The sequence below is a fragment of the Catharus ustulatus genome, chromosome 28, assembly GCF_009819885.2.
Source record: "Catharus ustulatus isolate bCatUst1 chromosome 28, bCatUst1.pri.v2, whole genome shotgun sequence".
Taxonomy (NCBI): Eukaryota; Metazoa; Chordata; class Aves; order Passeriformes; family Turdidae; genus Catharus; species Catharus ustulatus.
In genome coordinates this window covers 5,559,604-5,575,141 of record NC_046248.1, presented here as the reverse complement: position 1 = coordinate 5,575,141, position 15,538 = coordinate 5,559,604, and the positions used below count along the sequence as shown (strand labels likewise).

The 15,538-nt window shown below is 49.5% G+C and overlaps 1 protein-coding gene across 4 annotated transcripts; it reads right to left on the bottom strand.

Moving 5' to 3' along the window:
* Positions 1–288: 288 nt before the first annotated feature.
* On the bottom strand, positions 289–15,318 carry TTC12 (tetratricopeptide repeat domain 12). Of its 4 annotated transcripts, XM_033081632.1 has the most exons (21): positions 14,759–15,316; positions 14,171–14,328; positions 13,898–13,928; positions 13,237–13,314; positions 12,843–12,964; positions 12,379–12,438; positions 12,015–12,086; positions 11,655–11,715; positions 11,396–11,584; positions 10,453–10,519; positions 9,902–9,990; positions 9,104–9,269; positions 8,073–8,165; positions 7,826–7,889; positions 5,928–6,062; positions 5,492–5,593; positions 4,264–4,332; positions 3,643–3,744; positions 3,115–3,214; positions 1,025–1,250; positions 289–443 (listed from the first exon to the last, which is right to left on the bottom strand). In XM_033081632.1, the coding sequence occupies exons 1-21, from the start codon at positions 14,820–14,822 to the stop codon at positions 371–373; spliced, it is 2,121 nt and encodes a 706-aa protein (XP_032937523.1). In that variant the 5' UTR covers positions 14,823–15,316; the 3' UTR covers positions 289–370. The 4 variants fall into 4 exon arrangements, with proteins under 4 accessions (XP_032937523.1, XP_032937524.1, XP_032937525.1 ...); XM_033081633.1 differs by lacking the exon at positions 4,264–4,332 and having other exon boundaries at positions 14,759–15,318; XM_033081634.1 differs by lacking the exon at positions 5,928–6,062.
* Positions 15,319–15,538: the final 220 nt, after the last annotated feature.

The window sequence follows — 15,538 nt, the reverse complement described above, 5'->3', positions numbered from 1 at the left end:
ACAGCCCAGGTGCCAAGGGGGAGCTGCAGAACCATTTTAAATTCAAACTGGATATTCCTCACAGAAATACAGTAAATTCCTCTGTTTCCTGTGTTCAAAACCAAGAAAAAAAAGCAATGCTGTATTTACAGCAATTTATTAAATTTGTGTCAATTATTAAAGCAAAGACAGCCTAATGCAAGGTGGGGTTTTGGTTGGTACTGAGATAATAAATTCACTTCTTCCTCCTGATATTGTTTCACTGGCTTCTATGGGGGAGCAAAACCACTCCAAAAAGCCACTGAAAAGTTGATGTGCTTTGAACTAATTTTATTAAAGCAAAGAAAACTCAACAGTAAGTGAAGGGCACTTGTGGAAGGTTCTGGAGAGTTCAGCTGGGCAGGTATTTCATGCAGGAGTTCAGGATGGCCAAGCCATTGAGCTTCCTCAGCTGCTGCAGGTGCCTGGAGAGACAACAGGGGCAGCAGGGGGTGAATAAAAATTAACATTTTAAGCTTTCACTGCTCTGCCCAAACTTTCAGGGGTGTTTAATGCTATATTCAAGAAATTCCTCTTAAAATCTTTCTAGATAATAACACAGAGTTAATACAGATGTTCTTCATACAGAGTTTCTGGGTTATTGCCCTCAGAAAGGCACATAAATAATATTCCTCAAATAGGTGGCATTTCAGATTAACAAAGCTAAGAAAATAAAGAGTTTTTATTCTGTCTCAGGGCTGACATTTCTCTACTGCTCATTTGGGATCTGCAGACTCCTGACATCACTTCTGCTCTGCCAGCACAGGCCAATGAACTCCTGGAAAGGTGTGGGGACAGAACTGACACCCCAGGAGCCTGGAGCAGGATTAGGGGACCGGAACACAAGAGGCAATTCTGCTTGGAGGAGGGAAACAGAATTAATCCCTGGAGTATTTCTACAAATCAACCTCATAATTCTAGATTTGCCTTACACTGCTTGCTTTTTTCAGGGATTATCACCTGGTAACAAAAAAGGGAGACACAAAAAGGGATTTTTGGTGCCTACCTCGGCTCAGCCACGCAGAGCCTGCCCAGGGCAATGGCTGAGTTCTGCTGCACAGAGCTCCTCCGAGCATCTCCCCCTGCCTGCCTGAGCAGCAGCTGCACCACGCTGGAGCCCAGCAGGGCTGAGGCTGCCCCGGGCACCTGCAGGCACTGGCTGAGGCAGAAAGCTGCATTGCCCACCAGCAGCTCATCCCCTGCCTCCAGCAGCCTCAGCAGCACCTGGAACCCTGCAGGAGGGAAAATCTCTGTTAGAGACACTGCAGCAGCACCTGGAACCCTGCAGCAGGGGGAAAACTCTGTTAGAGACACTGAGAGCTGCTGGAATCTCTGTTAGAGACACTGAGAGCTGCTCCAGCAGCACCTGGAACCCTGCAGCAGGGGGAAACCTCTGTCAGAGACACTGAGAGCTGCTGGAATCTCTGTTAGAGACACTGAGAGCTCCTGGAATCTCTGTTAGAGACACTGAGAGCTGCTGGAACCCTGCAGCAGGGGGAAAAATCTCTGTTAGAGACACTGAGAGCTCCTGGAACTCTGCAGCAGAGGGAAATCTCTGTTAGAGACACTGAGAGCTCCTGGAACTCTGCAGCAGAGGGAAATCTCTGTCAGAGACACTGAGAGCTGCTGGAACCCTGGCAGCAGGGAAATCTCTGTTAGAGCTGCTCCAGCAGCACCTGGAACCCTGCAGCAGGGGGAAAACTCTGTTAGAGACACTGAGAGCACCTCCTGGAACCCTGCAGCAGGGGGAAAACTCTGTTAGACACACTGAGAGCTGCTGGAATCTCTGTTAGAGACATTGAGAGCTCCTGGGACACTGCAGCAGAGGGAAACTCTGTTAGAGACACTGAGAGCTGCTGGAACCCTGCAGCAGGGGGGAAACCTCTGTTAGAGCTGCTCCAGCAGCACCTGGAACCCTGCAGCAGGGGGAAATCTCTGTTAGAGACACTGAGAGCTGCTGGAATCTCTGTTAGAGACACTGAGAGCTGCTGGAATCTCTGTTAGAGACACTGAGAGCTGCTGGAACCCTGGCAGCAGGGAAATCTCTGTTAGAGCTGCTCCAGCAGCACCTGGAACCCTGCAGCAGGGGGAAAACTCTGTTAGACACACTGAGAGCTGCTGGAATCTCTGTTAGAGACATTGAGAGCTCCTGGGACACTGCAGCAGAGGGAAATCTCTGTTAGAGACACTGAGAGCTGCTGGAACCTGCAGCAGGGGGAAAACTCTGTTAGAGACATTGAGAGCTTCTGGAATCTCTGTTAGAGACACTGAGAGCTGCTCCAGCTGTTCCAGCTGTGAGTTTGGTGCTGTTTCCCTAAAATGCTGGAAGAACAAGAGAATTTCAAGGGAATTTGGTGGCAGTCTCAGCATCCAGGACTCTGCCTGAGCTCCACGTGCCCAGGTGTCTCTGTCACAAAGAGCTGAAGGTGCCACCTTAAATGCCTTAAACCAGAAGTGCTGCTGTGGAAAGAACAGCTGGAAAAAGGAACATAAAAAATGCTTTTTGCACATCCAGATCTTCCCAGCTCATCTGGGAGCTGCCCCTAAGGACAGCAGAGTTTTGGCTGTGACACCTGAAAGCAGCAGCAACATCTCAGGGCACAGAAAGATTTAGAGATCACTGAACACTGCCTGGATAAAACACAGAAAAAAACTTCCTCCCCTGTGAGGCTTCCCGTGGCAAACAGAGCTGACAAAATAAGAATTGGTGATTTCTCCCAGGTTATGAATAGCCAGAGATTTGGTGCAGAGAGTGAGGGTGAAGTGTGGCTGCTGATCTGAGGCAGGGCAAGCTCTGCACTGAGGGGTCTGGGCTGCACAAAGGGAGGGGATGCTCTGGGAGGCTTTTCAGGAGAGGAAATCCTTGGGGTGCAGCTGAACTGCAGGCACTGCCAGCTTCTGGACAGGTTATTTATTTCAATAAAGTCTCAGTATTCTCTGTTGCGGTTCCATTAGCTCTGACAGAGCAAACAGAGCAGAAATGTCCAAAATCTGCTCTGGGACCTTTGCTCTGCCCCCTGCTCTTAGTGCCAGCCCCAAACCCCCCTGGGGACACCAGGACCAGCCCCAAACCCTGGAAATGCAGGCTGCACTCACTCTTATCCCACTTCAGCAGCTCCTCCTGAGCCCTCCTGCTGCTCTGGGTGCAGCTGGCAAGGGTTTTTATGGCATAGCTGCAGGTGAGCTGTCCTCCAGCCTGGGGGATAAAGCAGAGTGAACAAAGCAGAGTGAACAAACATCCACAACAGCCTCAGCTGTTCCTCAGGCCTGAGCCCAAATATCAAATCTTTATCACAGGGCATTTCACTGAGAATCACAGAAAACTCATTTAACTCCTGCCAGTGATGAACACACAAAATTCCCTGGATCTCTGCAGCCCAACATTTCCAAAATAACTCCCCTTGACAAGAGCCCAGTGCCACAGATTTTTTCTAGACTAAAATATTCCACACCTGCTGGACACAGAGATACAGCAAAAATTAGAATAAGAATTTAAAAAAAATAAAATTAAAAGGCTTAAAATGAAACCTGGGAGTGCTGTTACAAGGACAAGAAAGGAGGAGAAACACAGGGGGAGTTTTGCTCAGGGGACAATGCAGGCAGAAATGAAGAAAGTTGATTTACTTTCAAGAATTTGAGCATTTTCTTCACCACTCCCCCTCTCAGCACCTCCTCCACTGCTGAGGGGGACGCTGGCAGGACACGGCTCAGCACCCCAATGGCTCTCTGAGGAAAAAGGAGAGAGAAGCACAAACAAATGTTTATTGGTCCAGGCAGCTTCATTATTCTGCTCCCTGCACAGTAAGACTGAAGTAATTAAAGTGCTAAAAGGAGAAATTAAGAAATAAAGGAAATCCCAGAATTACAGAGCCTAACAAAGAACATCTTGGTTTTGTTCTTGGGAACTGAGCACAGCAGAGTTGGAGCACAGGGAGAGGTGAGCCCAGACTGGGACCAGCACAACTCCCTGGGTGTTCATTCATTAAAAAAAATAAAAATACAAACTCCTGGTAGAGACTGATCCACTGATTTTTGAAGGGTTTCATATTGAAATGGTTTTAAGAGCTTCTATTAAACTTCTATTAAACCCTCTATCATCAAACCACATAAAAATGAATATAACAGTGGTCTATTATTTCTTTACTGCTATTAGAAATGTTTTGGGTTTCAGAGCCTCCTGCACAAGGCAGAAGTTTGCTCTGAGGAGCTCAGGAGAGCCGAGCCCAGCTCCTGTTGGGGACTCACGGTGACAATCCTCCCGTCCTGGTGGCTGAGCAGAGCCAGGCACCGGCCACTGATGGGCACAGCTAAGTCCTGGAAAACACGGGGGAAATAAAGAGAAATCAGGGAAAAACACAGGGCAAACTCAGGGAAAACACAGGGAAAAACATGGGAAAAACACAGGGCAAACTCAGGGAAAACACAGGGAAAACTCAGGGAAAAACATGGGGGAAACTCAGGGAAAATACAGAGAAACCATGGGGGAAACTCAGGGAAATCATAGGGAAAACACGGGGGAAACTCAGGGAGAAACTTGGGGAGAAATTTGGGGAAAAACACAGGGAAAACTTGGGGAAAATAAAGGGAAAACACATGGAAAAACACAGGGGAAACACAGGGGAAACTTAGGGAATACACAGGGAAAAACACAGGGAGAAACTCGGGGAGAAATATGGGGGAAACTCGGGGGAAAACTCAGGAAAAATAAAAGGAAATCACAGGAAAAAACTCAGGGGAAAAACTCAGGGAGAAACTCGAGGAGAAACTTATGGAAAACTTGGGGAAAACTCAGGGGAAAACTCAGTGGAAGATAAAGAGAAAACACAGGGAAAACTCGGGGAAAAATCTTGGGGACAAACTCAGGGAAAAACAGGAGAAAAACAGGAGAAAAACAGGGGAAAAACAGGGGAAAACTCAGGGGAAAACTCAGAGGAAAACAGGGAAAGAACTCAGGGAGAAAGAGAGAAACTGGGGGGAAAAACTTGGGGAAGAACACAGGGAAAACATGAGGAAAACTCAGGGAAAATAAAGGAAAAACACGGGGAAAACACAGGGAAAAACTCAGGGAAAGCTCAGTGAAAATAAAGGGAAAGCTGAGGGTAAAACCCAGGGTAAAACCCAGCTGCAGCTGGGGCAGAAGTGGCTCAAGGAGCCCCTGGAACTGAGGGCACAGCAGGGAGCTCCCAGCTCTGCACCACCCTGGGCCAGCTCAGGGAATTCCTGATGGATTCTGAGCTCTGGGGAAATTTGGAATGTAAGCAGGATCTCAGAACATGGACAGTGACCCCAGACAGAACATTGATACCACTGTGGAAAGAGGATTTATGCACTTTGTTCTTTCCCCTCAGCTGTTTAAACAGTGAAGGTGGTGGCACAGGAGAAAATTCTGTCATGTTTTTCATTTCCCAGCCTACTTAAATTGTTACAAATAACCTGCAACACCATATTTTTTAAACTCCCAGCTGTTGCCTACCTGGATGGTGCTGTTGGACTCGAGCAGCAGGTTCATCATCAGCCCCAGCACTGCAAACACACACTGCAGGTACCCAGGGCTGCTGCCAGCAGGGCACCCATCCTGTGTGGGAGCACAAAAAATCAGCTGCCAGGGCCAGGACAGGCCCTTTTCTGCCTTCTGGGGCAGCAAAAAGAACTTTCCCTTCTCCCAGGGGCAGGAGAAGCTCAGGGAGAAGCAGAGCTGGGGACATTTTGTGACACAAATCCAAACGTGCTCGGTACCCAAAGCTGCACCCCCCAAATTTGGGATGTTTGAGGTGTTACCAAGATCCCCTCCCACCCCCTGAACATTCAGATTTTGGGGGCTGTGCTCACAGCACAGCCTCACCTGCCCCCAAAATCCCAAATGGAGAGGAGGGGCAGGGAGGGCAGGGTGGGAATTGGGGTTCTCTTACCAGCAGCTGCAGGCAGCCCTGCCAGCACTCCCTGCTCTGAGCCAGCTGTGCCCTCAGCCCCACATCTGCACACAGACTGCCCAGCACGGCCACAGCACGGGCCAGGGCTGCCTGCTTCACCTGCCTGGCACACACCTGGCAACACAGCAGGGCACAGTGAGCAGGGGCAGCAGACACAGCCCCCTGTGCTGGAAACAGCATAATGTGTGCTGGAAACAACATAATGTGTGCTGCAAACAGCCTCATGTGTGCAAAAACAGCATCATGTGTGCTGCAAACAGCCTCATGTGTGCAAAAACAGCATCATGAGTACTGAAAACAGCATCATGTGTGCAAAAACAACATCCCTGTGTGCAAAAACAGCATAATGTGTGCTGGAAACAGCATAATGTGTGCAAAAACAGCATCCCTGTGCTGCAAAAACAGCATCATGTGTGCAAAAACAACATCCCTGTGTGCTGTAAACAGCATCATGTGTGCAAAAACAGCATCATGTGTGCTGGAAACAGCATCATGTGTGCTGAAAACAATAACCCTGTGCTGCAAACTGCATCATGTGTGCAAAAACAACATCCCTGTGTGCTGCAAACTGCATCATGTGTGCAAAAACAGCACCATGAGTACTGAAAACAGCATCATGTGTGCTGCAAACAGCATCATGTGTGCAAAAACAGCATCATGTGTGCAAAAACAGCATCATGTGTGCAAAAACAGCATCCCTGTGTGCCATCCTCTGCAAAAACAGCATCCCTGTGCTGAAAACAGCATCCCTGTGTGCTGCAAACAACATCCCTGTGTCACCTCCTTCCACGGCTTCCCTGCTCCCTGGCAATTCTGCAGCAAGGCAAGCCTGGGATGGATAACAGGCACAGGATAACAGAGACAAAGAGGCTCTTTCTCCCAGGGTTTTCCTCGGTTTGTTTCTTCATGCTGGATCCAGGGGACAAAGAGGAAGTTTCCCAAAGTCTGGGGTCTTTCCCAGGGTCAGGAAAAGGGGAGGAGAAACTTTGGCTTCTTGCTAATAAGATTGCAGAAGGTCAGTCCATAGGTTTTACAGGGGTTACAGGGACATAGCATTCTTAAAGCATCTTGGGTACAGGGTTACAACACCCCTGTGCTGCAAATAACATCCCTGTATGCTTCAAACAACACCCCTGTGTGCCCCCCTTTGCCAAGAGCCCCCCAGGCTCCCCCTGCTCAGTCCCAGCTGCCCAAGGGTTGCAGATTCCCCCTTTTTTTCTGCTTTAGGAGCTCTGGGGACAAGGGGTGGATTTTGTGCTGCCCAATCCCCAGGGGTGAAGTCTCCTGCACTGAAATCACTGCACTGAAATCACTGCACTGAAATCACCACTGAAATCACCACTGAAATCACCTCCAGGATGATTCTGTCTCTGGAGAACAGAGCAGGGAGTGCTCACACACAGCAGCCACAGACAATGTGGGATTTGGGAAATCATTGCTGCTCATTGGAGAAATGAGGGTTTCACTCCCATTTCCAGCTCCCCTCCTGCAGCAGAACCTTCCTCCCCTCCCTCTGCACATTCCAGCTTGCTGCTTCAACCAACACGTTTGGAATTTGCTGTTGGAATAGAGGATACCCAGGACAGGGACCCAATGTCATCTCCTCACCCTGATAATTCACCATCCAAGACAGAACAGGGTGCTGACAGGGGATTAAAGTCACATCAAGAAGAGCAAAACTCGAAGCTGAAGGTGAAATTATCAGTGGGGATCTGCAGCCAAGGCTGGAGTTTGTACTGCATATCAAACTAGGGATTTGTAGGCAAAATATTGGAGAAAAAGAACATTTTCCTGACAAAAGTCAATCTCTTACACCCCTAGAGCAGAGTCAGGACATGTTACACAAAAATAAAAATACAAAATCAGATCTTCCCTACCAGCAACTGGGTGAATAAAGGTAAAACATCTGTGGAAAACTTTGCCTGACACTGGGCTTGGAACCTGTGGGGGGATAAAAACACAAAGTTTGAGTCAAAAACCCAAAGTTTGAGTCAAAAACCAGAGCTAAAGGCAGGACAAGAGCAACAGAACCCTCAGTAACCTCACAGCAAGGGTGGCCATAGCCCGGCCCTGGCTTGTTTCACACAACTCAATTTTACAGAAATAAAGAGGAATTTCAATTACCTTTGCTCCCCAGCTAAGTCAGACAGGATGTTCATGGCACTGTCAGCCCTTGCATCAGTGCACTTGACAAATGCCAGCAAAATCTGCAACCATCTGGTGTTAAAACAATAAAAAAACAGAACAAAAATTGGTGTGAGCTTTGGTTTAATCATTAAAGATCCAAATTCTGGGTTTTAGGTTGTTGGCATTTCAAGCCACAGTTAAATCTGCATTTTTCCAGCACCCTGTGGGATGTGGCTCATCCCTTTCCCCTCTCCAGGAAAATGAGCAATCTCTGCTGATCCATGAGTGCTCCAGAGCAGCCCCTGGAGCTGGATCTGGGAGGGGGCAGCAGGAAAATGGGACAAGGCAATGGGATGGAGATCCTGCCCCACTCACTGAGCCCTGGCAGCACCAAACAAGCACAAATCCCAATTTCCACACGAGGAGAAACTCCCAGCTGGAACCCAGGAGATTTCAGAGGCACCAGGTCAGCTCTGAGTGCAGTGGCTCAAAATCCCAGCAAAGCCCTCCTGCTTTGTGTCAGCCACCAAAACTTCCTGCAGTTCCACCCCACACACCCAGCTGGGACTTCTGTGACAGCCTGTCCTGTCCCTGTCACTGTCACTGTCCCTGTCCCTGTCCCTGTCCCCTGTCCCTCTGTCTGTCCCTGTCCCTCTGTCTGTCCCTGTCCCCTGTCCCTGTCCCTGTCCCTGTCCCTGTCCCATCCCTGTCCCTGTCCCTGTCCCTGTCCCTGTCCCTGTCCCTGTCCCCTGTCCCTCTGTCTGTCCCTGTCCCCTGTCCCTGTCTCATCCCTGTCCCTGTTCCTGTCCCTGTCCCATCCCTGTTCCTGTCCCTGTCCCTGTCCCTGTCCCTGTCCCTGTTCCTGTCCCTGTCCCTGTCCCATCCCTGTTCCTGTCCCTGTCCCTGTCCCTGTCCCTGTCCCTGTCCCTGTCCCTGTCCCATCCCTGTCCCCTGTCCCTGTCCCTGTCCCCCCTGGAGGTTTCTGAGCACTGAGCTCACCCTTCCAGCACCTTTTCCTTGCTGCTCACCTGCTCAGGTCCTGCCTGAGCAGCAGCCTCCGGCCCCTCTGGTGCTCTGAGAAGAGGGAAATCAGAGCCAGGGTGTCCCTGTGGATCTGGGGGGTGCCAGAGCAGAGCAGCTCTGCCAGCTGGGCACTCACTGCAGGCTGGGCCAGCAGCAGCTTCTGGTTCTCTTCTGCAGAGAGAGAGGAGATCTCACAGCACTGCCACCCATGGCCACCCTCACTTTATTTATCCATTTTATTTATCCATTTTATTTATCCATTTCATTTATTCATTTTATTTATTCATTTTATTTATCCATTTTATTAATTCATTTTATTTATCCATTTTATTTATCCATTTTATTTATTCATTTTATTTATCCATTTTATTTATCCATTTTATTTATCCATTTTTCCAGCCCCACAAGTCAACACAGACACCAATATTCTGCATTTCCACTTTAGCACCCACCCCAGCCCAGTGCTCACCCTAAAATCAGATTTGTACCTGCCCAAGCACTACTGATTGTTAATTCTAAAATAATTCAGCCTTCTCTTCTACAAAACCCTGCTTTTTGCAGGTATAACTACTCAAAACAGAGAAAACTGTGCAAGTGGTGTTATCTCAAGAGCAGCAATAATCACAGGGAAATTATTTCCCACCCCTTGGGTGGGTTTGAAATGCTCACAGAGGGGAAATTTCCTCCTGCCAAAATCGTGGCTGCACCCAGCCCCTCCTGTGACTGCAAACCCTGGGTGACAGCCAAGTGGGACCCCAGCAGTGCCCCAGGATCCCCCAGGAGTGAGGGGTCCCAGCCTTTACCATTGCCAGCACAGGCAGCTCTCCACAGCAGCAGGAGGGAAACACACAGCTCCACCTCAGCTGGGCTTCTGCTCTCTGCACAGAAGGCCCTGCAGGAGGAAATCCAGCTTGTGAGCAGGGCAGAGCATGGGAAATAGCCAGGGAGTGAACATTTGTGTGTGCTGCATCCCTCAGCTGTGTTTGGATCACCTCCTAAAACAGGGATGGAGCCCAGAAAGTCTCAGTGCTGAGCACCCAAACCTTCTCTGGTGCCCAAACACAGCCCCAGGGGTGCAGCCAGAGCCTTCAGAGGTTCTTTCACACTCAGATCCTTTCTCTCAGCACGAGGGATAGGATAACTGCCCAGACAGAGCAGGCACAAACAGCCACCCATGAATCCTCCTCCCTGCATCTAAGGGAGCACTGTTTGTGGCACAGGTCCCTCCATTCACCAAAATCTGCGATTACATCCTCCTCTGATCAGTTCATCTGCATTTCAAGAGGTGATTCTGTTTCTTGAGAACAATATTTCCATTTCCCCAGGCTGGAATCCCCCTCTGGAGAGCTCTTACCCTCTGACAGTCTCGTTCCTGAGGATACTGAAGCCATTGTTTGTCCTGAAGAATGTTTGCCCAGAGCCTGGAAGAGACAAACAGCTCAGGTGGGTGACAGCCAGGTAGGCTGCTGCTCTTCCTGCACAGTGCTAAAAGAAAAGGTCACTGCAGCAGCAGCTCTGGGGAAAAACATCACTGAAATGGGGGAAAATTCAAGAATCAATGAGCTAGGAGTGGTTTTGATGCTGAAAATTGCTCTAATTCATGCCTAGTGCTGCTGGCTTCAAGGGAAAGACAATTGAAGGCTGAAACACAAAATTGGCTTTGTAACTCAATGGGTTTTAACAGAGAATTACAAATATTTGTAAACAAATGAGACCCAAATCCCTGGGAACCCTCAGCAGCTCAGCCACAACATCAGTGATTGTACAAAATGCTGAAATATCCAACATTAATGTTTTAACGACAGAAACAGTTATTCTGCTCCTTTAAAAACTGCTCCCACAATGGACAACTCCCAGCAAACACTCACAGGAGTTCACAGCCTCTGCCAGGAACCTGATGGTCCCTGTGTAGTAGAGGATGTCCTGTACATCAGTGACTGTATAAAATGCTATAAACACTGAAATATCCAACATTAATGTTTTAATTACAGGAATAATTACTCTGCTCCTTTAAAAGCTGCTCCCACAATGATCAGCTCTTGCAGCAAACACTCACAGGAGTTCACAGCCTCTGCCAGCAGCCTGATGGCCCCTGGGTAGTAGAGGATGTCCTGTACATCAGTGACTGTATAAAATGCTATGAACACTGAAATATCCAACATTAATGTTTTAATTACAGGAATAATTACTCTGCTCCTTTAAAAACTGCTCCCACAATGAACAACTCCCAGCAAACACTCACTCACCAGAGCTCACAGCCCCTGCCAGGAGCCTGATGGCCCCTGTGAAACACTCACCAGAGCTCACAGCCTCTGCCAGCAGCCTGATGGCCCCAGTGTAATACAGCAGGTGCTGGCCAGGGCTGCTGATCCTCTGCAGCAGCTCCTGGATGGAGGCAGCAGCAGCACTCCCAGCCTGGGCTACCCTCTCTGCTCCCTGCTCCTCTCTCAGCCTCTTCTCCTCCAGCCTGGCCTCCTCCACACACTCTGGGGATCACAGGGAAAGCAAGAGTGGGGAATTCTGCTCCACCCCCATCAGAAAATCTCTGTTTCCTACCTTTAAACAGGTTTTCCTTTTGGGGGTCAATCTGCAGCATCTTCTCATAGCACTGCCTGCTCTGAAGGGGGGAAGAGAAGAGAATTTCAGCTGGAAATAGGAAGGTGGTACCAATGATGTCCCTAAAGTTTTGGGGGCTACAGTCCTTAATAAAGTAAAATTTATAGAGACACAGATGTCAAAACTCTCCAAAAATTCAAATATTCTCACTCCTTACTAGGTTGCAAAAATTAAAAGGAAAATTTCCAGTAAAACCCAGAGAAAACAGAGAACTGAGGCATGGCATGAAAACTTCCTCCCTCTCACCCACCAAAAAAAAACCAAAACCTTGTCCCAAAGCCCCAAATTCAGCCAACTCACCTCAGGGAAGTGCTGCAGGGCCAGGTGAGCTTTCCCCATGAGGAAATAGGCTTTAATGCAGTTTTTATTGCACTGAGTTCAAAAAGGAAATTATTATGAGTTATGTGTCTAGTGTTTTTTTTTTCAGCATTCTGATTAATGATTAGAGCTGCCCAAAGCAAAGATTAGGGAGTTTATACCATTGCTTAGAGGTGTCTAAAGCTTTTATGCTGAATTATTGCCCTCAGGAACCCAAGAACCACAGGCTTGAGGTGAGGGTGGGAAGCAGGGTTTCCAAAAGGAGATTATTTTCCTGTTCATTTGAGTCAAAAATAGGGATTTCTGTCAATAATGCTGATTTTAGAGCTGACATTTCTGGAAGTACCTTTAATGCCCACTCACAGTCACTGATGGCTTTCTCATACTCATGGAGCTTCAGGTAGGCCTGAAATAAACCCCAAAAAATCCAGGAGAATCAGAATCCTTCAAACAATCTCTGCTGTACAAACACTGGCTAATTAAAAACAATAAAATCAGGCTGCTGATTGTTCTGGTCATTGATTTTTGCATTAATTTCCATTCTCAACTTGTCTGCCACCTCCCTGGATTTTCTAATTTAGAATTAATTGAACAGAATTACACACACACAGAGTGTACAAACAGAGAATGCAAAGCAAATATTTCACTCTACAGTTATAGAAAAAAAAACATTAATAAAAAAATTAAAAATAAAAAAAAAAAAATCAGAGCATTTATGGAATGATTTGTTCTGGAGGGGTTCCAGAACATGCAGGAGGGTGTAACAGGGAAATGTTTGGGGTTTTTCCTGGCCCAAGCAGCCCCACTGACCTGTGCCCTGTTTGTGTAGAGCTCCTGCTTGTCCCTGAGCCTGTCCAGCCCCTGGGAGTACCTCTGGATGGCCAGGGCAAAGTCTCCTGCCCTGAAGGCTTCGTTCCCCTGCTCCTTCAGGGCTGCAGAGCATTGAGAGCATCAATTCCAATTCCCCTCCACCCCCAGAATTGCACCCAAGGCTCTCAGTGCACCCATTGCTCCTCCAGAGGGAAAAGTGAGATTTTATCCCTGCCCAGCTCCCTCCATCCCAACCCAGGGAGGAGATGAGAGCACCAGGACCTGTGGGAGCCCTGGGGACACTCTGGGCTCAGCCAGCCCAGCTGTGTCCCCTCAGTCCCCCACAGGTCATTTTTGGGGGCACCAGCCTGCAGTGCTCCCAGTGTTCCAGCACCATTTGCCAGCTGCTCATTCCTCCTCCTCCTCTGGGCTCGCTCCTTGGCATCCTTCTCCAGAGCTGCCAGGAATCCACCTTCAGCCAGGCATTCCAGGGAGGGGAAAAAGAGAAAACTTCATTAAAACAGAGAGACAACAACAATTCCTCGGGTATTTCTGAGTCATTTCCTAATAACAGCGAATACTGAGGGGACATTTCAGGATGAAAGGTGGCTGACAAGCTGTCACAGTGATGATCACCCCTGAGGATCTGCACACCTGCCCTGCTGCAGCTCCTCTCCAGGGGCAAACAAACAGGTTTGCTTTTAAATTCACAATAAAAGTGTGCAGGTGAGGAGCCAGAATAAAAAAAATAAAGTGAAAAACACAGCCATGCTGGTAAGACTTGAGTGTGGTGTTAGAGCTGGCTGAATTTTGGTTAAAGACAGCAGAAAATCTGACTGAATTTTGGTTAAAGACAGCAGAAAATCTTACTGAATTTTGGTTAAAGACAGCAGAAAATCTGACTGAATTTTGGTTAAAGACAGCAGAAAATCTGACTGAATTTTGGTTAAAGACACCAGAAAAAGCCAGCCTGGACTCTGGCAGGGGTGGAATCAGGTCTGGCATGAGCTCAAACTGGATTTAGAGGTGTGACAGAACGAGGAGCACTGTCCTACCTGCATCCACTGCCTCTGCCCTCGCCGAGCCCTGCAGAAACACAAACACAAACAGAAATATTCTGGGGAGAGCCACAGCAGCCCTGAACACCTGGCTGGGCTGTGCAGAGCACCAGGGAATAGCTGGGTGCAGCTGGAATATCCAGGCTGGCACGCAGAAGGAGCACCAGGCTGACATTTAAACAAAGCATGGTGAGGATTTGATAAATCCTGACAGATTCCATTTGTGTTTTTAAGGAGCCCAGCTTGAGTTTGAGAGGGAAAAGCCCTTACAGAGGTGTTGATGAGGGTTCTGTTGAGCGTGGTCCTGCTCTCCTCCTCCTCCTCCTCCTCCCGGCTGCCTCCCTGCTCCTGGAGCCTTTTCTCTGTCTCAGCAATGGCTTTGTCCCTGACTGCCCCGTCCGGGGAGCTCAGCCCTTGCAGCAAATTGGCTAAAAAGGCACAGAAAAAAACAGATAAAATATATACACACAGGGTAAATGTGGGAGCAAGCAGGAGATCGGGTGGCACCGCTATAAAGTCCCAGAAAGGTTCGGGTTGGAAAAACCCTTAAACCCCATGGGCAGGGAGCCGTTCCAGGGATGTTCCAGCCTGGCCTTGGGCATTTTAAATAAACCCAAATAAACTTTTCCAGGCTGGATTTCCTGTGGCTTCTGCCACCATCCCGGCCAGGGCGGCTCTGAGCATCCCAATGGACACAGAGGGGACAAAGGGACAGCACGGGTCACAGGGAAACTCGGAATAAACCCGGCCGGGGCGGGCACGAAGGGCATTTTTCAGTCCTCCCTCCCGCTGTCCCGGGATGTCCCCGCGCTGTCCCCGCGCTGTCCCCGCGGCCACCGGGCCCCTCCGGCCACTCACTGACATCGTCCACACGGCGCAGGAAGCGCTGGAAATCCGCCTCGGTGTCCTGGTCACGCAGCATGGCCGGGAGACAGCGAGGGGACAGTGAGGGGACAGCGAGGGGACAGCGGGGACAGCGGGACCCGGCCGGGCTCGAACCCGCGGCGCCGTTGCCGGGGTGACGCGGCACGCGCGGAGATGCAAATTAAGAGGCGGGATTATGCAAATAAGGGAAGGCGAGGGTTGCAAAATGGGCGGGGTTATGCAAACGAGGCGGCGGTTTGGCGGGAAGCCGGCACGTCCCGCGGGCTCCCGGTACAGAATCCCGGGATTGTCCCGGTACAGAGCCCGGGATTGTCCCGGTACAGAATCCCGGGACTGTCCTGGTACAGAATCCCGGGATTGTCCCGGTGCAGAATCACGAGATTGTCCCGGTGCAGAATCACGAGATTGTCCCGGTACAGAATCCCGGGATTGTCCCGGTACAGAGCCCGGGATTGTCCCGGTACAGAGCCCGGGATTGTCCCGGTACAGAATCCCGGGATTGTCCCGGTACAGAATCCCGGTATTGTTCCGGTACAGAGCCCGGGATTGTCCAGGTACAGAACCCCGGGATTGTCCCGGTACAGAGCCCGGGATTGTCCCGGTACAGAGCCCGGGATTGTCCCGGTACAGAACCCCGGGATTGTCCCGGTACAGAATCCCGGGATTGTCCCGGTACAGAGCCCGGTATTGTCCCGGTACAGAATCCCGGGATTGTCCCGGTGCAGAATCCCGGGATTGTCCCGGTACAGAATC